The sequence below is a fragment of the Cololabis saira genome, chromosome 1 (assembly GCF_033807715.1).
Source record: "Cololabis saira isolate AMF1-May2022 chromosome 1, fColSai1.1, whole genome shotgun sequence".
Taxonomy (NCBI): domain Eukaryota; kingdom Metazoa; phylum Chordata; class Actinopteri; order Beloniformes; family Belonidae; genus Cololabis; species Cololabis saira.
The window spans coordinates 40,711,423-40,733,091 of NC_084587.1; the positions used below are offsets into that span (position 1 = coordinate 40,711,423).

Consider the following 21,669-nt stretch of genomic DNA (forward strand, 5'->3'; position numbering starts at 1 on the left):
TTTTTAGTGTGGCAGGGTTCCTACCATGCTCCTCAAAGTTACATAGTGCCAGTGAAGGCGATACAGACCCCTCAGACCATGACAGAGGTGTCATTAAACCTGTTGGAAGTTGATGTACCATCACAATGACTCTGGAAATATGATATTAAGGTGGAAAAGTTACATAGTGCCGCTTTAACTAGAAATAAGACAAATATTCTTGTTAAGATTTTGAATTTTTGCAGTGATCCATTTTACTTATCCTGTGAAGGACAGAATCATATTGATAAGTTCAGATAACTGTTTTTTATTGTTGTGTTTTGATGTACTTGATGTAGGTAAGCCCAGTGGATATTTAAAGCTTACAGAAGGCTGCATTTAACTGCTGCTATGTCATTCTTGCAGTATTTCTGCAGGTGTTTTGGTCAGTGGTTGACTTCTTAATTGACTTCTGTATGCTATAAAAATGTCTCCCTTTTACACCGTTGTCCCACACCTTTTGCCATGAGTCCCTCACTGCCTTTCTAATTAATGATTTTGCTTCACCTTTACCAAAAGAAATTTCCACAATTGCCTCACTACTCAATTTCAATGCTCTTTTAGCAATATTGTCTGCTTTCTCATTGCCATCAACACCCATGTGGGCAGGAACCCAACAAAACTGCACAGTAATTCCAGTTCTGTATAACCTCCACAATACCATTACTCTGGGTTCTTCTTCTTCTTCTTTTGTGTTTCTGGCAGTTTCAACGCATCCAGGCGTATTACTGCCCTCCTCTGGTAGTTTGGGGCTGAATTAGTTCACAATAGTCACAAATGGCCCTTTTGCACTAGTCTCGCTTTAACTCGGTTCTACCCGCCACGGCCCCGTTTTGCCCTTTTGCACTAGGGCTGAGACGGGTAGAGCCGCTCCAAGCCGATACATTTTTCTGTAACCATTCTAGCGAGGTTCTATCAGGGCTGAGCAGGGACTATTTCCGACGTCACCACCCTCCGCGCCAGTGATTGGTCGGGGGGCGGGGCCGTCAGACATTTGAATCAGGGTTTGTGTTAGCTTGCTCTTGTGTCCAAAATCTATCACAGGTAAGTTCACACGGAAAGAAGGAAGACATCTGGGAAAAATCAGCATAAAATCAATAACACAAGCAAATCAAGCAGAGAGCAAGCAGAGGAAGCGTCCGAACTGTAAAGCAGCAGGAATGAGGAGGAATATAGTTTTATTGTCCGTACCGCCCAGTCCTGATCTGAACTTTGAACAGGTTCCAGTTAAGTTAAGATAAACGACAGTGTAAATAAAGGTGAATGTTTGAACAACGAGCTGCAGCCGAAGCTTCACTCCGTCTGTAGGAGCCATTTATGTTTATTGTTGGCAGTTTATTTAATTTAACTATTGGGTTGTGGTTACATCATTTGGACACTAGGTGGTGATGAGAGTTCACCATATATAGAGGTATAGGGAACAGGAAGAGGAAGACACAGGAAGGGAAAGTCAAACAGTTCTCACCAGACGCACAACAGATCACACAGACAAACAGAACAGAGCTGCGCCTGCAACAGAAAACTGGTATGTTAACCTTTTCTTCAATAAACCACACACTAACTGCAACTGTTACTGCCTGGAAATGAGTCATTTGGGTCTGCGTTGGTTCACTCCTGCCCCACCTGTGAAGTAATGAAGAAGCTTTGGAAATAGGAAAACTTTTTGGAAATTGTCATTACACCGTCTTATTCATCACATCAACTCTGCTGTTTGACAATAATCCTGTAAATCAGAGGAAGGAACCAGAGCAGAGGGAGGAACCAGAGCAGAGGGAAGAAGCAGGAAAGTTCAAGTGTGACAGAGCAGAAATCCAGTCCAGAAGATTCCTGTTCGTCTCTGAAAGAAGGTCCAAGCGAGTCCATCGGGTTTTCCTCCACAACACAGCAGAGTCTCTGAAACACTGGTGAGTCCAGAAGAAAACATTTACTGTGTTTCTGTCAGCGGGACAAACAAAACTTCAACTCATTTCACCAAATGTTATTCTGGAAAACTGACTCTGGTCAAAGAACAGGAACGTTTAGAGGAAAATGATTCACAAGAAATAGTTCATTATTCTGGAGTCGTGATATTAATAATCTAAACTTGTGTTGATAAAACGTTCCTCCTTTTACTGTCAGACGAGTGTTTTCTCTGAGGATTAATGACGTTCTTTGTTCCATCCGTTTCCTTCTCTCGTTGTTTTTCTCTTCTTCATTTCATTATTGCAGCTTTGATGTTTCACACTTTCACTTTTGTTTCCAGAGAACCAACATGTCTGCTGGCAGCAACCTGAGATCTGCAGATCAGTTCCTGTGCTCCATCTGTCTGGATGTGTTCACTGATCCAGTCAGCACACCATGTGGACACAACTTCTGTAAAACCTGCATCACTCATTTCTGGGATGATAATGTTCTCTTCAAATGTCCCATCTGTAAAAAGATGTTCAGTACAAGACCTGACCTGGAAGTCAACACCTTCATCAGAGAGATGGTTTCTGAGTTCAGACGTGAAGCTCAACAGAAATCCAGCAGCAGCAGCTCAGAGCAACAAGCTGCAGAACCAGGAGAAGTTCCCTGTGACGTCTGCACTGGAACCAGACTGAAGGCCCTGAAGTCCTGCCTGGTGTGTCTGCTGTCCTACTGTGAGACTCACCTGGAGCCTCATCTGACAGCTTCACGTCTGAAAAGACATCAGCTGGTGGAGCCTGTGGAGAACCTGGAGGACAGGATTTGTACGAAGCACGATAAACCTCTGGAGCTGTTCTGTAAGACCGACCAGACATGTGTCTGCATGCTCTGCTCTGTTTTAGACCACAAGACTCATGAGTTTGTTCCTCTGAGAGAAGAATATGAAGGAAAGAAGGCAGATCTGCAGAAGACAGAGGCTGAGATTCAGCAGATGATCCAGAAGAGACGACTGAAGATTCAGGAGATCAAGGAGTCACAAAAGATCAGTAACGATGCTGCAGACAGAGAGAAAGCAGAAGGTGTTCAGGTCTTCACTGATCTGAAGGAGTCTGTTGAGAGACGTCTGAAGGAGTTCATGAAGGAGATGGAAGACAAACAGAAATCTGCAGAGAAACAGGCTGAAGACTTCATCAAAGATCTGGAACAGGAAATCTGTGAGCTGAAGAAGAGGAGCTCTGAGGTGGAGCAGCTCTCACGCTCTGAAGATCACCTCCACCTCCTCCAAAGATTCTCATCCCTGGAAGATGCTCCACCCACCAAGAACTGGACAGAGGTCAGAGTCCATCCACCTTCATATGAGGGGACTGTGGTGAGAGCTGTGGACCAGCTGGAGAAGAACCTCACAGAAAAGATGAAGAAGCTGTTTGAAGTTGAGCTGAGGAGGATCCAGCAGTTTGAAGCTGATGTGACTCTTGATCCTGATACAGCACATCGTAAACTCATCCTGTCTGATGATGGAAAACAAGTGTATGATGATGATGTGGAAAAGAATCTTCCAGATAATCCAGAGAGATTCTCTCACTGTGTTTGCGTTTTAGGAAAACAGAGTTTCTCTTCAGGCAGATTTTACTTTGAGGTTCAGGTTAAAGGAAAGACTGACTGGGATGTAGGAGTGGCCAGAGAGTCGGCCAACAGGAAGGGAAACATCCCACTGAAACCTCAGAATGGTTACTGGACTGTTTGGATGAGAAATGTAAACGAGTACAAAGCTCTTGATGATCCTCCAGTCCGTCTCCATCTCAGTTCTCCTCCTGAGAAGTTGGGGGTGTTTGTGGATTATGAGGAGGGTCTGGTCTCCTTTCATGATGTAGATGCTGCAGCACTTATCTACTCCTTTACTGGCTGCTCCTTCAGGGAGAAACTCCACCCGTACTTCAGTCCTTGTTCCAATGATGGAGGTGAAAACTCTGCTCCTCTGATCATCTGTCCTGTCAATCAAACTGTCTGATCTTTGATGTAATGAATCTTCATCAACTCTGAATGTTCATGTGAAATGATTAAAGATTCACTCTGATTGATGGAAACAAATGTTCAAGTTCCTTCCAAAGTTCTTTAATCTCAGTAAGTGATCATTTTGTTTGATTGATCATATTATTACATTTGTATGTTGTACTTTTACTTTTTACTTGTTTTTTTGTTCCTCCTCTTTTTAAAGGAACATTTGAGATTTTCCAGTCACTGTTTTTCCCAGAACTCTGTAATCTGTTTGTCTCTGATGTTACAGACTTGATTTTGAAAAGCTCCATTTTAAGTTGCTTTTAAAGTCAGCGAGTGTTGGTTTGATTTTCCAAATGTAATCAGATTACAATGCTGATTCTTTCTGTTAGATAGTTGGTCTTGCAGGATTTAAAACCTGTATAAATATCAACTATTTTGACCAGAACTTGAAAATAAAGAAAATGAGTTGGTTAATCATAACATCTGTGAGGCAGTTTAATATATATAGCTTGTTAGCTCCTAATCAACTTTAAACACAGTATCTATGCTTATATCTCACATTTCATCTTGAAAATATGAAGTCAGGACACGCTTCAGCCCTTTTCTGTGTGCCTGTTTTTACTGTAAAGTCGGTAATACGTGAGCATTTGAAATGTTGGAGCAGCTCGCTCAGAGCCGCCCTGGACCCTAATGAGAGGTTTAACCCAGAACGAACGTCTGTCGAATATCCAACGTAAAACTAACTTCCCTGCGGTGCTGCAGGGCTCAGGCTGATGTAGGTTGAGCTGGTCACGTCAGATCTTGTTGAGGCTACTGTTTTCTTGTATTATTACGACTTTATTATCGTAATATTACGACTTTATTCTCGCAACAATATGACTTTATTCTCGTAATTTTACGACTTTATTCTCATAATATTACGACTTTATTCTCGTAATATTACGACTTTATTCTCGTAATATTACGACTTTATTTTCGTTATATTACGACTTTATTCTCGTAATATTACGACTTTATTCTCGTAATATTACTACTTTATTCTCATAATATTATGACTTTATTCTCATAATATTATGACTTTATTCTCCTCTTCTTGTCTTAGTTTGGCCCTAATACTCTGTCGTACAATACAAAAGAACAAATAATATTAAAAGAACAAATGTACAACATGTTGGTTTTAAAGTGCCGGAAAATGAGTCTGTGCAAAGGTGACCTAGGATGTGCGTTAATGTGACACATAAGGTCAGGATTGGAGTCTTTACGTTAGGGGTCCCCAAACTACAGCCCGCGGGCCACATCCGGCCCGCCAAAGCAATTGGAGTGGCCCACTTATGATCCCAGAAAATTTAAAGGTATAGTCTGTGATCGTAATCAAAAACATTTATTGTTATACTGGGTGAAATGGTCCTTCCATCCTGAGAGTAGCCAGTGAATAATGTGTTCAGAAAAAGGAAAGAAAAAAATCCGACCTCTCTGACAGCTTTAATCCTGTAAAAACTCTGACCAATCTGTTTTTTGCGCACCGAATAATAATAATAATAATACATTTTATTTATATAGCGCTTTTCAAGGCACTCAAAGACGCTTTACATTAATAACAAAACACATAGTACAATTACAATACACAGGACAGTACATAAGGACACAACATGACACAGGACATTAATCACACATTAAAAGCTGTTCTGTAAAGGTGAGTTTTGAGATGGGATTTGAATGCTGGGAGGTCTGTACAGTCACGGATGTGTTTGGGGAGGGAGTTCCAGAGGGTGGGAGCAGCGATGGAGAAGGCTTTGTCACCCCAGGTCCGGTGCTTGGTTCTGACAGGAAGGGACAGGAGGATGGCGTCAGAGGAGCGGAGGCTGGCAGGGGGGAAAGAACCAATCAGATGCCTTAATTTTAAGTCCCGCCCACGCCCCCCTCTGTCCCATGCGCGCACTCGTCACGTCGAAGATCTTGCCGGAAAACTTCACACACTCGAGTCACGTTTGCTGAAGAATGGCAGAGAAAACGAGAAAATGCAGCCAAAAATACCACCTCCCCAGTATGGGGGTCCATGGGGATGGAGGCGTCTCCATCCCCTCCGTAGAGCGCCGGTGCGGTGGCGGTGCGGTGGCGGTGCGGTGGCGGTGCGGTGGCGGTTCGCTGCGGTGCCGTGCAGGCTCTGTTGCCATGGCTATGCCGTAAGGTACGGCGTAGCCTACGGCGTAGGGTACGCGGCGACGCGCACCATTCTGCGTTAAATCAGCCTTCAGTGTGTGCTCTGTGCTGTTCTGAACACTTCTTGTGCTCATTTTGCTGGGACGTCGGGTCCCTCCGCCGAGACACAACTTTTGCGGTATGCGTTCATTGTTGTGTCTAAAAATGATGCGCAGTGCCCACCCAATCAGAAACGGTACAGATATTCTGTGGTATTTTTTTATATTTATAAAAAAATAAAATTATAAAAAAATAAAGGATCCCCATAACATTGATTGGGTGGGCAGGACGCACGTTTGAGTGGGCGCAGCCCACCCCTGCCCCCCCCTAAAACCGGCCTCCGCTTACTGGTGAATGAGACAGGGGGTAGTTTTGTTGAAAATGTGCTGTCCAAAATGTCCTGGAAAACTCGACTCTTGCAAATGCGCGTTCCCCAACATTACAGACTATACCTTTAAAGTTCTTTTACATTTTTTAAGTTAAATTTTTTTTTTTATTTTCCTATCATAAGATATCTGTACTTAAATGTTGGCATTCTCATTTATTTTATCCTTTTATCCGACCACTATTTAGTAACGTTTGAATTTAATATTGTTGATGTTGAAGTGCAAAATAGGAGGTATTATTTTAGCAGATGTTTGTCTGATGAAGCTATTGTTAAATTTAAGGAGACCATTGCTCATCTTACGACAGTGGAAAATAGGGAAGCAGTAGTGGCCAGTGACCTGGGTTCTACCTCTGATGTTGATTTTCTTGTGAGTAACACTGCTGATTTCTTGCATTCAGCTTTAGATGAAGTTGCTCCTTTGAAAAGGAGGGTTTCTAGCCACAGGAGCTTAACTCCCTGGTATAATTCAGATATTCGCATGTTGAAACAAAACGTGCGTAAAATGGAAAGGAAGTGGTACTCTTGTAAGTCTGTAGACTCCTATCGTGAATGGAAAGATATTTTAATAGTATATAAAAAAGCCATTCGCAAAGCCAGAACAGCTTATTATTCAACGTTGATAGAGGATAACAAAAGTAACCCACGTTTTCTGTTCAGCACTGTAGCCAGGCTGACAAAGAGTCACAACTCTGTTGAGTCGTGCATTCCTGCAGCTCTCAGTAGTGAAGACTTTATGAGCTTCTTTAACAGTAAAATCACGAGAATTAGAGAAGAAATCAACCAGCCGGTTGTGGGTGTTTCCTCAGCTTTAGCGACTTCCCTAGCCTCTGACTTGACTCTAGACTGTTTTGATCCCATAGACCTCCCTGAGCTGACCTCACTCGTCAATAGAGCTAAGTCAACCACATGTATGTTAGACCCCATCCCGACTCGACTATTCAAAAATGTTTTTTCTGTTATTGGTACAACAATACTAGACCAAATCAACCTATCCCTAAACTTAGGATATGTACCACAGGTTTTCAAAGTAGCAGTAATCAAACCTTTACTTAAAAAACCTTCCCTTGACCCAGACACCTTAGCCAATTATAGGCCAATTTCCAACCTTCCATTTGTATCTAAAATTCTGGAAAAGGCAGTTTCAAGCCAGTTATGTGACTATTTGTATAGAAATGATCTGTTTGAAGTCTTTCAGTCAGGGTTCAGAATGCATCATAGCAGAGAGACAGCACTGGTTCGAGTTACGAATGACCTCCTTATGGCCTCAGATAAGGGATTAGTGTCCATATTGGTTCTACTGGACCTCAGTGCTGCTTTTGACACTGTTGATCATGGCATTTTACTGCACAGGTTAGAGCATGTTGTTCTGATTAAAGGGACAGCTCTACGTTGGTTTAAATCATATCTATCTGACAGGTTCCAGTTTGTTCATGTACAGTGCCTTGCGAAAGTATTTGGCCCCCTTGAACTTTGTGACCTTTTGCCACATTTCAGGCTTCAAACATAAAGATATAAAACTGTAATTTTTTTGTGATTATTATTGCGATTACAGCTGTAAGTCACTTGGGGTATGTCTCTATCAGTTTTGCACATCGAGAGACTGAAATTTTTGCCCATTCCTCCTTGCAAAACAACTTGAGCTCAGTGAGGTTGGATGGAGAGCATTTGTGAACAGCAGTTTTCACCTGGATATGTTTTTTTGTGAACAATTCCATTGTAGATTTTGCTTTATGTTTTGGATCATTGTCTTGTTGGAAGACAAATCTCCGTCCCAGTCTCAGGTCTTTTGCAGACTCCATCAGGTTTTCTTCCAGAATGGTCCTGTATTTGGCTCCATCCATCTTCCCATCAATGTTAACCATCTTCCCTGTCCCTGCTGAAGAAAAGCAAGCCCAAACCATGATGCTGCCACCACCATGTTTGACAGTGGGGATGGTGTGTTGAGGGTGATGAGCTGTGTTGCTTTTACGCCAAACATAACGTCTTGCATTGTTGCCAAAAAGTTCTATTTTGGTCTCATCTGACCAGAGCACCTTCTTCCACATGTTTGTGTCTCCCAGGTGGCTTGTGGCAAACTTTAAACAACACTTTATATGGATATCTTTAAGAAATGGCTTTGTTTTTGCCACTCTTCCATAAAGGCCAGAATTGTGCAGTATACTACTGATTGTTGTCGTATGGACAGAGTCTCCCACCTCAGCTGTAGAGCTCTGCAGTTCATCCAGAGTGATCATGGGCCTCTTGGCTGCATCTCTGATCAGTCTTCTCCTTGTATGAGCTGAAAGTGTAGAGGGACAACCAGGTCTTGGTAGATTTGCAGTGGTCTGATACTCCTTCCATTTCAATATTATCACTTGCACAGTGCTCCTTGGGATGTTTAAAGCTTGGGAAATCTTTTTGTATCCAAATCCAGCTTTAAACTTCTCCGCAACAGTATCTCGGACCTGCCTGGTGTGTTCCTTGTTCTTCATGATGCTCTCTGCGCTTTAAACGGACCTCTGAGACGATCACAGTGCAGGTGCATTTATACGGAGACGTGATTACACACTGGTGGATTCCATTTATCATCATTAGGCATTTAGGTCAACACTGGATCATTCAGAGATCCTCACTGAACTTCTGGACAGAGTTTGCTGCACTGAAAGTAAAGGGGGTGAATAATTTTGCACACCCAATTTTTCAGTTTTTTATTTGTTAAAAAAGTTTGAAATTTCCAATACATTTCGTTCCACATCATGATTGTGTCCCACTTGATGTTGATTCTTCACAAAAAATTACAGTTTTATATCTTTATGTTTGAAGCCTGAAATGTGGCAAAAGGTCACAAAGTTCAAGGGGGGTGAATACTTTTGCAACCCACTGTACATGAGGTTTCTTCCGAACAGTCAAGGGTCTGTTATGGTGTTCCGCAGGGTTCAGTGCTAGGGCTTCCAGTGCAACTGTGAGAAACCTTGGTGTTGTTTTTGATCAGGATTTGTCGTTTAAAGTTTAAACGACAAATCCTGATATTAACATATGGTTTAAACTTTAAACCATATGTTAATCAGTTTTGTAAAATAGCGTTTTTCCATCTCCGTAATATTGCAAAAATTAGGAAAATCCTCTCGCAGAGTGATGCAGAAAAACTAGTTCATGCGTTTGTATCTTCTAGTGTGGATTACTGTAATGTGTTGTTAGCAGGATGTCCAAGTAATTTGCTGAATAGGCTCCAGCTGATCCAGAATGCAGCAGCACGAGTTCTGACAGGAATCAGCAGGAGAGACCACGTCTCTCCAGTGTTAGCGTCGCTCCATTGGCTACCTGTAAAATTCAGAATCCAATTTAAAAATGTATTACTTGCATATAAAGCCCAAAACGGCTTAGCTCCGCAGTATTTACAAGACCTGATAGTGCCTTATGTTCCTGGCAGAGCTCTCCGCTCTCAGAGTGCAGGTTTACTCGTAGTTCCTAGAGTATCTAAATGTAGATTTGGAGGGCGGGCGTTCTGCTATCAGGCACCATTACTAGCTTCCCCAGGAGCCGTGTCTTCTTCTCGGTAACAAGCTCGAGTCCCCCCAGGTGTCACGCCATGGAGCTGCCGCGTTAAATCGACGGAGCCCTGCGTCGATTTACGGCCCTACGGCGTACGGTGCGCGTCACCGCGTACCCGCGTACCCAAAGGTCGTTAGACGTCAGAGCAGATTTGTTGTTGTTTTGGCACATAATGTGACGTTCGAAAACGCAAAACTCCGGTTGTCTCCGTCTACACGCATCTACATAAACTGAGTTTTCAAAAATCTTCACTTTGCCCGGAGTTTTTTTAAACATTTGTTTATTTGCGTTTACATGTGAATGACAGGTCCAAACGTAGGAAAATATCTTCGGTTTAGCGATACCCGGCTACGTGTGTACGGGGCCTTAAAACCTTTCTGTTTAGTAAAGCCTATAGTTAGTGTTTAGTAAACCTCTAGCTGGTGTTGGTAAATCTCTAGGTAGTGTAAACTCTAGTGTGTTAGAGTCAGTAGTCATAGTTGCAGCTATAGAACAAGACTATAATAGTTAGTCTCAAATATAGCTTTGTGGTAGATATGCTGCTATAGGCTTATGCTGCAGGGGGGCACCGACATGATCCGCTGGGCGGTGCCCAGTGGTTAATTTGTGCCGGATCCTGCCGGAACAAGATCCGGCACCTCTCGATTTTGGCCTCCCTGTGTTCCGGGACTTATTTGGGCAGATCCGGCACCTCTCGTATATATATAAAACAATAATAATATAAAAAAGTTTTTTTTGAATGTATAAAAAATAATAATATGCATAAATTCATTTACAGAACAAATCCCAAGAATTTCATGTTGTTTATAAAGATTTAACGTCATTTGAAAGAGTCGGAGATTTGGTGATGCAATGAAAAGATGGGCCAGCAAACCACGCCCCTGACCAAAAAAACTTTGGAAATTTGCTGGATCTGCAGCAAGCAGCGAGCAACGCAAACATGTCAAAAAGACAGCTGAATTTGATGTATTTTTTCAAGAAGAAGGAAGAGTTGCATGATTCTTCAAAAAGAATCAGAAAAGCAACAAGCGGCGATGAGGGCAGCTGCAGCGGTCATGAGACCAGCGCCGCAGCAGCAAGCAGGTTCACGGACAGCCGGGGCAGGAGGCTGGTACCGTGGCAGCAGCTGGTCAGGTTCAGCGCCAGCCGGAGCGGGGGCCAGCTCCAGCAGTCAGCCAGGTGGACCACCAACAGCCAGAGCAACAGGCCAGTACCCTGGCATCAGCTACCCCGGTAGAGCACCCGGAGCAAGAGGCGGGAACCTCGACATCAGCTCGCTCACGGGAAGATTCAGAAGGAGAGGAGAGCGCACTGAGCGGAGAAGAAGGCGGGACGTCCAGCGACAGGTCCGGGATGGGATGCGCAACTGTTTGGACAGCAGCTCAGTTCAAGGTGAAGCAGACTTACTACCCCTGGCTTCTTATGGGAAATTCGGGCTTGGGCTGTACAATTTGTAAGGCGGTGGGGACGTTGGGGCCAGAAAAGACGGGCGGGATGAAACTCGCAAAAGAATGGGTTTCAAGTACAGTGAGCTCATCTGCTCCAGATATAAAAAAACAGCAATGCGCACTCAGAAAAAAAGTATTTGAACATGCCCTTACCAAGGCTCACCTAGCAGCAGCAAGCATTCTTGAGAAGGCTAAAGCAGACACTTTAGGACAGGCTATAATTAATAGTCAGTCTGAACAGATGACCACTCTTAGGAGCCCGAGTAAACTCCTGAAGGGAGAGTTTGTGTTTTCCACACTGATTGTTTTCAAAATTAAACACCACGCTTCAGCGTGTCAAACGTGACTTCCTGCCTGAGTGTCGTACCTTCACCTGCCTTATCACAATTTATATGGATATTATCTGAAATTGAGGCTTGTAAGTCCCAGAGCATGGCAAGTGGGCTGCTGGGCATTTGCGTGTTGTTTTTAGCACCATTTTCTGTATATGTTCCGGGACCTGTGCCCGTCTCGTCATCCCTGCGCTGTCATATGTACTTTGTGTTCCTGCACCTTATGATTTACAAATTAAGCACTGGCGGTGCCTCTCACCCTTCTTCTCCTCTCCTTTTCCCTTTCTGTCTTCTCCATTTCCATTTTTATTTATTATAAATATCTCATAGCTATCGTTTTTGTCCATCGTTCCTGTAGTTTCTTGTGCCACCCCCCCCCCCCCCCCTTTTTTCTCTTTTGTGCATGTTTGCAGGCCGGAGCCTCGGGAGCTGCGTTCTGGCCTGCGGTCCCGGTCCCCCCCCCCATCCCCGGTCATCCCGTTGCTTTTTCCACCTGCCTACGTGGATGTCTGCTGTGTGCTGCTGATGGCCCCCCCCCCTCTGATCATCCCGTTGCTGCTTCCGCCTGCCTGCGCCCACCCCCCCCCACCTCTGGTCATCCCGCTGCTGCTTCCACATGCCCGACTCCCCCAGTCTGGCCTTCGGCAGGAGGGTCCCCCCTTATGAGCCTGGTCCTGCTCAAGGTTTCTTCCCTCCTAAAGGGGAGTTTTTCCGTGCCACTGTTTGGCTTAAGGCTTTTCTCCCACTATGGGAGTTTTTACCTGCCATTGTTTATGTAATAATTGCTCGGGGGTTTATGTTTATGTTTATGTTCATGTTCTGGATCTCTGGAAAGCGTCTAGAGACAACAGGCAGTTTGTCTGATCTGCAAAGAAACGGTAGCGGTGTTCAAAGAATTTAACATTCGTCGCCATTATGAAACCCGCCATGGAGAGCAGTGTGCTAGCCTGCAGGGCCAAGTGAGGAGAGACAAGGTGACTCAGCTCAAATGTGGATTAGCTGCCCAACAGAGCACATTACTGCGTCAGATGCAGATGAACGTGGCGTCCGTCTGGGCCAGCTTCAAGGTAGCTAAACTGATAGCACGCTGTGGAAAGCCGTTCAGTGATGGGGAGTTTATTAAAAAGTGTTGGAGCGCTGCCGCGGAGGAGGTCTGTCCGGACAAGAAAGATGTCCTAAACGCTGTGAGTCTGTCCGCATCTACAGTCACCAGGCGGAATGAAGAAATGGGGGATAATGTACATTCCCAGCTGAAAGAGAAAGCTAAAGATTTTGTGTATTTTTCGTTGGCATTGGATGAGAGCAATGACGTGCAGGACACAGCACAACTGCTCATTTTTATTCGGGGAGTAAATTCAAACTTTGAAGTGACCGAGGAGCTGGCAGCATTAGAAAGTCTCACAGATACTACAACAGGGGAGGATATTTTTAGTAAAATGTGCCAAACAATCGAAGAGGTGGATCTGGACTCATCTAAGCTGGCCAGCATCACAACGGACGGGGCTCCAAATATGACCGGCGCGTCGCGGGGGCTCGTCGGGCGCTTGAAAAAGGAAATGGCAGAAAGAGGTCTCACACTCCCGCTACAAGTCCACTGCTTGATTCACCAGTAAGCACTGTGCTGCACAACGACAAATCCTGATCGAAAACAACACCAAGGTTTCTCACAGTTGCACTGGAAGCCATCGCAACACCATCTAGTCCCTTCCTAAGATGCTCTGGACCAAGAATGATAACCTCTGTTTTATCTGAATTTAGAAGCAAGAAATTTCTGGACATCCAGTCCTTGATGTCCCTAAGACATGCCTGAAGTTTAACTAACGGTTCTGTTGGCTGGACTCAGAGCAAGTGTTTTGTAATGAACTAGAAATCTCAGAGTTACCATTTATTAGTCAAAGTATCAAACATCATCAATGTTTCAAAAGCATTAATATTAGCACAACTTTATCAGCTTGGTGGGAATTTCTTAAAATAGCTAAAATTTCACTTTTTCCATGTGACCGTACACCCATATGGAACAACCCAGACATCGTGAAAAATGATAAAAAGATGGTTAACTTCGTTCAATGGAGAGATCAAGGAATACGGTACTTACAGCACGTAATTGTAGGAGGACAGTTTGTACCTTTCAATACACTTATTGTTCAATACGGAGTTAGCAGGAATACATTTTTAGAGTATCAACAACTTAAGGCAATAATAAATAAAACATACAAAATTAGCCAATTAGATTTACAACTTCCCGCTAAGATAATAGATTTATTGAATCTAAGCACTTTAAAGTTGTTATCAAAACTCTACAGGTTAGTGTCTAAACTGGACGAGTCAGTCTCTCTCCCGATCTCTAAGTGGGAGGCGGATCTCTCTCTTAATACCGACCAGTTTTCTTGGTCACAAATATGCTTAAATACGTTTACTATGACTAAAAACCCAAACCTACAACTTATACAGTACAAAGTTCTTCATAGAATACATTATACTGGACAAAGGATGTTCCAGATGGGCTTTGTCACCTCTAATATCTGTTCACAGTGCACAGAGAACACCCCAGATAATTATATGCATGCTTTATGGTTCTGTACACCGGTACAGAGGTTCTGGAAGGAGATTTGTGAGGATTTATCCACATGGATCAACCACAGAATCCCAGTGTGCCCCACGGTATGTATATTAGGTCACCTGGGAGACACTCAAATAGATCCTAATTGGACACACCGGGTTCTCACTGCCTTATGTATCGCAAAGAAAACCATTCTAGTAAATTGGAAACAAAAATCCAGTTTATGTATCAACCATTTTAGGAATCTTTTATCAGATCATATTAGTAGTGAGATAATGTCTGCCTCCACTGAACAACATTCGGCTGAATTGCACTCTCTGTGGTCCCCGTTTATTGGCTTCGTTACCTAGTGGGGGCGGGGGGGTGGTGATCTCGTAGCCCTTGGGGTTGGGGGTCGGCTTGGGGGGTCTGGGGCGCGGGCCTCTGGTGGCCCCTGGGGGGCGGTGGGGGGGGGCCGCGGGGCCCTGTCCCTAGCCGGTGGGGGCCTTGGGGGCCTGTGGGGGGGGTTACCTCATGGCGGTGGGGGGGGGTGGCTGGGGAGGGCTCGGGCGGGGGGCTGTGGCTGGGGCGTCACCGGGCCTCCCGGGGGGGGCGGGGCCGTGGACGTGGGGGTCCCACCCGGAGGGCCCGGCCCTGCCTGGGTGGGGGGTGGCTGTCTGCGCTGGGGGGGCATTGCTGCCTTGGTCCTCCGTCGCTGGGCGGGGGCCAAGGGCCCCTGCGGATGTGGGGACTCCGGGACCCTTGGGGTGTCCGCCGGGGTGGCCTCGGGGGGGGGTGGGGCCGGGTCCGGGGAGCGGGCCTCCCCTGACCGGGGGGTGCACGGGCGGGCGCGACGGCGGGGTGGCACCATTCCCAGGTATCTATGTCTTATGTTGTCAGTATGAATGGGAGGATGTTGGACCGTTTCCCCCTCCGTCTGGGGGCTCCGGCGGCGCCGGGGGCGCCCTTGGAGGTACGGTGGGGCCCTTGCCCGGCTCGGGGGGCCGGCCCCCGTCTACTGGACGGCCGGTGGGGGGACGCGGGTGTCTTATCAGGGCCGGCTTTGCTGGTCCTGCTTCCTGGCTTCGGCCTCCGCTCCCCCTCTTGCCCCCCCTACACGATTCATACGCACATAGGCGAAAGGCGGGGGGTCCGGGTCGTGGGGGGCACTGTCCCGCGGGGCCTGGCACTCCCCGCCTCACGGTTTTAACAGCAAAATAGACACTGCACATTCAACACTTTATAAATACACTTGACAAGGACACGTAGTTCGGGAGGGGGGGGTCGGTGTCAATCGATACTTGGCCCTCCCTCCTCCCTGTTTTTATGGCATTAATCACATGCACTCAACACAAGGGGCGGGAGGGGGTCCCACATCACCCGCGTTCCCTCACCGGCCTGGGCCTGGGACGGGTGGGTCGGGTTACCCGGGCCTGGCGGGGCCCGCCGTGCAGCCTGGGGTGCCTTCTGGCGGTGCTGGACCCCCCGGGGAGGGGGAAACGGTGCGTGATTGTATGTCTGTGTCGGTGAGAATGCGGTATGGAAGGGTCCTGCCATGGAGGATTTGAGCCTCCATTGGCAGGACATCAAAAACTTAATAATTTATCAATATTATATTATACAAAGATGGTTATTATTATTATTATTATTATTATTAGTATTATTATTAGTATTATTATTATTATTATGTATAGTATATTATATTATTATTAGTATAGGTATCGGATAGGTGAATGGATGAATGAATGGGATGCCTGGGTCTGGGGCCCTCCGTTGTCGGGCCTGCGCGGGTGTCGCCTTGTTGGGGGGTTCCCTCTCTCCGGGCCCGTCTCCGGTCCCCCCCGCTGCCTCTACGGCGGGGCGCCCCTCTGGTCTTGGAGGGCCACTTTCGTGGGGGACGGGTGCGCCTGCCCGCGTCGGCGGCCGGGGCGGCTCTGTCTCTCCGGGCAGGCTGGCCCCCTGCCGGGTGGGGGTCGTTGGCCTGAAGGGTGAGGGCCTCCTGGCCGCGTGTCCGGCCCGGACCGGGTGGCCGGGGATTGCCTGGGTCGCGGTCCACCGCCGTGGGATCCCTGGCTGCTTCTTTCCGCGCCGTGGGGGCCCCGCCCGCGGGCCCCCTCGGCCGCCGCCGGGTGGGGGGGGGGCCTCGCAGGCGGTGGGTTGCCTCCCTCCTACTTCTCCCCTCTGTGGGGTTGCCGGTGGCCTGGGTTCCGGGCTCTTCCTTGTCGGCCTCTGGTCTCGCGGGTGGCGGGGTTGCTCCCCCCCCTCCCCCACTATAGATACACTTCAGGTGGAGCTTTGTTTGGTTTATTACACACACACACACACACACACACACACACACACACACACACACACACACACACACACACACACACACACACACACACACACACATACACACACACATACACACATATAGTCATTTAGTCACATGCATACACACACACACACACACACACACACACACACACACATGCATGATCATATACATACACACACACACACATAGACATGTTCACCTGCATGTTCACCTGCATGCTGGCTCTCTAGTTTTTGGGTTTAGGTAGCGGTAGCGATAGCTTAGCTCAGACTGCGATCAGATCTCAAGATTTAGGTCGATTGCTGTTCGTGTTTTGGATGGCTCCGTGCCGGTTTCGTGCTTTGTTTGTGGTTTTTTGTTGCAGATTTCCAGTGCTTGACGTGTGTCTCCGTGTGTTCCTGCTTCCTGGATTGGCAGTGGATGTCGTCACCCCCCCCCCCACAAAAAAAAAAAAAAAAAAAAAAACACTGGGTTTGTATGTGTATATTTATGTATGTGTGCGTATATATATGTATATATTACATATAGTAATAATGCACATATATACACTTTTGGTTTCTACCGTCATGGTATCAATCAATGATATGTGTGCAGACAAGGTGAAAAAAAAAAAAAAAAAAAAAAAAACTAACGGTTCTGTTTCATCCGGCTTCATAGACAAATAGAGCTGCGTATCATCAGCATAGCAATGAAAGTGTATGCCGTGATTCTGGATTATACATCCCAACGGCTGCATGTATAAACTGAACAAGATTGGCCCTAGCACTGAACCCTGCGGAACACCATAACAGACCCTTGACTGTTCTGAAGAAACCTCATGTACATGAACAAACTGGAACCTGTCAGATAGATATGATTTAAACCAACGTAAAGCTGTCCCTTTAATCCCAACAACATGCTCTAACCTGCGCAGTAAAATGCCATGATCTATAGTGTCAAAAGCAGCACTGAGGTCCAGTAGAACCAATATGGATACTAATCCCTTATCTGAGGCCATAAGGAGGTCATTCGTAACTCGAACCAGTGCTGTCTCTGTGCTATGATGCATTCTGAACCCTGACTGAAAGACTTCAAACAGATCATTTCTATACAAATAGTCACATAACTGGCTTGAAACTGCCTTTTCCAGAATTTTAGATACAAATGGAAGGTTGGAAATTGGCCTATAATTAGCTAAAGTGTCTGGGTCAAGAGAAGGTTTTTTAAGTAAAGGTTTGATTACTGCTACTTTGAAAACCTGTGGTACATATCCTAAGCTTAGGGATAGGTTGATTTGGTCCAGTATTGTCGCACCAATAAGAGAAAAAACATTTTTGAATAGTCGAGTCGGGATGGGGTCTGACATACATGTGGTAGACTTAGCTCTATTAACGAGTGAAGTCAGCTCAGGGAGGTCTATAGGATCAAAACAGTCTAGAGTCAAGTCAGAGCCTAGGGAAGTCGCTAAAGCTGAAGAAACGCCCACAACCGGCTGGTTGATTTCTTCTCTAATTCTCATGATTTTACTGTTAAAGAAGCTCATAAAGTCTTCACTACTGAGAGCTGCAGGAATGCACGGCTCAACAGAGTTGTGACTCTTTGTCAGCCTGGCTACAGTGCTGAACAGAAAACGTGGGTTACTTTTGTTATCCTCTATCAACGTTGAATAATAAGCTGTTCTTGCTTTGCGAATGGCTTTTTTATATACTATTAGAATATCTTTCCATTCACGATAGAAGTCTACAGACTTACAAGAGTGCCACTTCCTTTCCATTTTACGCACGTTTTGTTTCAACATGCGAATATCTGAATTATACCAGGGAGTTAAGCTCCTGTGGCTAGAAACCCTCCTTTTCAAAGGAACAACTTCATCTAAAGCTGAGTGCAACAGATCAGCAGTGTTACTAACAAGAAAATCAACATCAACATCAGAGGTAGAACCCAGGTCACTGGCCTCTATTGCTTCAGTAGAGGCTTCACTATTTTCAACTGTCGCAAGATGAGCAATGGCCTCCTTAAATTTAGCAATAGCTTCATCAGACAAACATCTGCTAAAATAATACCTCCTGTCCTGCACTTCAACATCAACAACATTAAATTCAAACGTTATTAAACAATGGTCGGATAAAAGGGAGTTTACAGGTGACACCAACAGATCATCAGTTTCAACACCGTAGGTGAGAACGAGATCGAGAGTATGATCAAAACAATGCGTCGGTACTGATCAATAACCCAGAAAGGAAATCTGAAAATTCAGACAAAAACTCTAGATAAGCGCCAGCAGGGGGCCGATACACTACCACTAACACAACTGGCTTTTCTGATTTCCAGCTCGGAAATTTCAGACTAAGCGTGAGGCTTTCAAATGTATTATAATTGGACTTAGATTCAATTTTTATTTGGAGACTGGAGTTATAAATTGCTGCAACTCCTCCGCCTCGGCCCGTGTTTCTAGGAATGTGATGATTAAAGTAGCCGGGCGGAGTTGATTCATTCAAACTAACATACTCTTCCTCCTGTAACCATGTTTCTGTTAAGCAGAAAACATCACTCCTACTCTCTGTAATGATATAATTTACTAACAGAGACTTGGAGCTTAACGATCGTATATTTAGTATTCCGCATCTAATTTTTCGGTCTCTTATTGGTACCAAATGTGCATTGGTTTTAATTTTTACAAGATTATTTTAGTTAACGCCTCTATAACGCCGCACCTGGTGAACTTGTGGAGGGCGGGGAACTGTAACCACTTCAATTTTGCTAGGCACCTGGTTAGAGTTACCAGTTACATCATGCAATCCTACAGTTAACAAAAGGCAGGTGTTGGTCCTCGAGAAGCAGCAAGGAAGTGTGTTAAACTACAGCTCTGTATCCTGGCCTGGACCCTGCGATGTCAGGGAGAGGGTCTAATGAAACAGGCCAAATTACTAGAGACAAGAGCAGCACCAGCCCGGGTGGGTTGAATGCCGTCTCTTCTAATCAGACCGGGCTTTCCCCAGAACGTTTCCCAATTGTCAATAAAGGCCACGTCGTTTTCTGAACACCACCGATACAACCTAACGACGGAGCGAGAGCATGCGACTAAACATGTCATCGCTGGTCAGATTGGGGAGGGGGCCAGAGAAACCTACGGAGTCCGACATGGTTTTGGCGTAGTTACACACCGAGACAATATTCATTCTGGTCACTTCCGACTGGCGAAGACGGGAGTCATTAGCTCCGACATGGATGATAACTTTACCATATTTACGATTACCCTTTGCCAGTAGCTTAAAGGGGACCTATTATGAAAAACACGGTTTTTCTTGTTTTAACATATATAAAGTGGTCTCCCCTCACCCTGCCAACACAGGGAAGATGAAATACCATGAAAATCTGCAAGGTCTGTATCCCCCGCCCTGCTGGATCTTCCAGTGTCATGTGGTTTCTACGGGCAGTTTTTTCTACGGGCAGTTTAGATTTGTGCATTTTCGTTACGTAAGCAAAATGCAAACCACGCCCTCGGTCTCCTCCGCTGCTGAAACCACGCCCACAACCAACTCGGTCGGCCGGAGCTTCAGCCATTGTTTAGAAGCGGTGGCTGTTTGAACAACGAGGGTACAGTAAAAATGAGGTTTTGCATCGACATTTACCGTCATAAAAGTATCAGTTCCCACAGCCCAGACCCGGCAACTGCACACGAGTCAGTGGTAAGTGAGGTTATTTTTTTATGTTATTTATATTTGTCTGAGTATGATCTCCTAGATCTAACAAGGTTCTATATAAAATACTCCTTTCTGCAGAATACTTTCTACACTCCATCAGAACATGTTGAACTGTTTCCGGCCTCCCACATTCACACAACCCACTTGGATGTTTCCCTACCACAAATAAGTTTTGATGTAACCCACAGTGCCCCAGCCTCAATCGAGTCAATTTAACCACGTCAACTCAACTTCCAGAATAATGATTGACCTTCAGCTGAATAATAAAAAAGTGCCTCCCTTTTTCCTCCTTCTCCCAAATTTTCTGCCACTCTCTCCCAATTCCATCCTTGATATTACACCTATACTCAGCCTTTCCTAGTGGGATCTCAACATCCACCACGTCTCGCTTTAGTGCTGCTTTCACCACCCTATCAGCTAATTAATTCCCTACGACTCCGGCGTCCCCTGGAACCCACATAAATTTCACCATGCACTGCAGTTTTTTAAGTCGAAACAATACTAATAATATTTCACTTAGTACATCTGGTCTAGACTGACAACTACTACTTTTTATGGCTTTCAGGGCTGCTGCAGAGTCTGACCAAATCACCACTCCTTCTGGCTTACTCTCCTCCACCCAGTATAACGCCCAAAGTACAGCTAATAATTCAGTAGTGAACACAGATACCCAATTACTAACACAACAACACATTTCCTTTCCTAACTGCATCACATACACCCCAAAACCAGCCCTTCCACTCTCTGGATACCTAGAACCATCTGTAAATATCTGCACAATAGAATCCACTGTCTCACACAGATACTTTTCTACACAGCTTTTTACATTACAACCTTTATCCTTAGTAGTAGACAACAAAAACAAGTCCACCTCTGGTTCTAGTATAAGCCAAAAGGGAACAGGGGCCCAGCACACATGCTTCGCAATCACACCTTTTCCTATACCCAAGCCACCAACCCGATGCGCAACCTGTTCCAAAAAAGGCCTCTTGCTCTTCTTACCTGATGCCTACCGATACTATGCCTTGGGAAAGAACTGAATCAAGCACACTTCGGCCACTGCCATTTACTTTAGACAAAAACTGCAATCCCAACTTTATACGTCGCAGGCTCAATGGTGTTTCCCCCATCTCAACTAACAGAGCAGGGACTGGGGATGATCTAAATGCTCCTGAGCAGATCCTCAGTGCCTTTGCTTGAACAACACTCAGCTTATCTAACAGTGACTTGGCAGCAGATCCATAAACAATGCAGCCATAGTCGAATACTGACCTAATCATCGCTTGGTAAATTAGGAGCATGGTTCCTCTCTCCGCACCCCATTCA

At 45.5% G+C, this 21,669-nt stretch overlaps 1 protein-coding gene across 5 annotated transcripts in view; it reads left to right on the forward strand.

Moving 5' to 3' along the window:
* Nucleotides 1-1,010: 1,010 nt before the first annotated feature.
* LOC133445775 (E3 ubiquitin-protein ligase TRIM21-like) overlaps nucleotides 1,011-21,669 on the forward strand; it is a 40,288-nt gene continuing 19,629 nt past the window's right edge. Inside the window, exons 1-3 of one of the 5 annotated variants that reach the window (XM_061723207.1) lie at nucleotides 1,033-1,543; nucleotides 1,753-1,922; nucleotides 2,261-4,374. In XM_061723207.1, coding sequence (XP_061579191.1) covers nucleotides 2,270-3,913 — 1,644 coding nt within the window. In that variant the 5' untranslated portion in view covers nucleotides 1,033-1,543; nucleotides 1,753-1,922; nucleotides 2,261-2,269 and the 3' untranslated portion in view covers nucleotides 3,914-4,374. Of the gene's footprint in view, nucleotides 1,544-1,566; nucleotides 1,923-2,226; nucleotides 4,375-21,669 lie in introns of those variants that run through there. The other 4 variants (XM_061723232.1, XM_061723224.1, XM_061723216.1 and 1 more) reach the window with 4 other exon arrangements.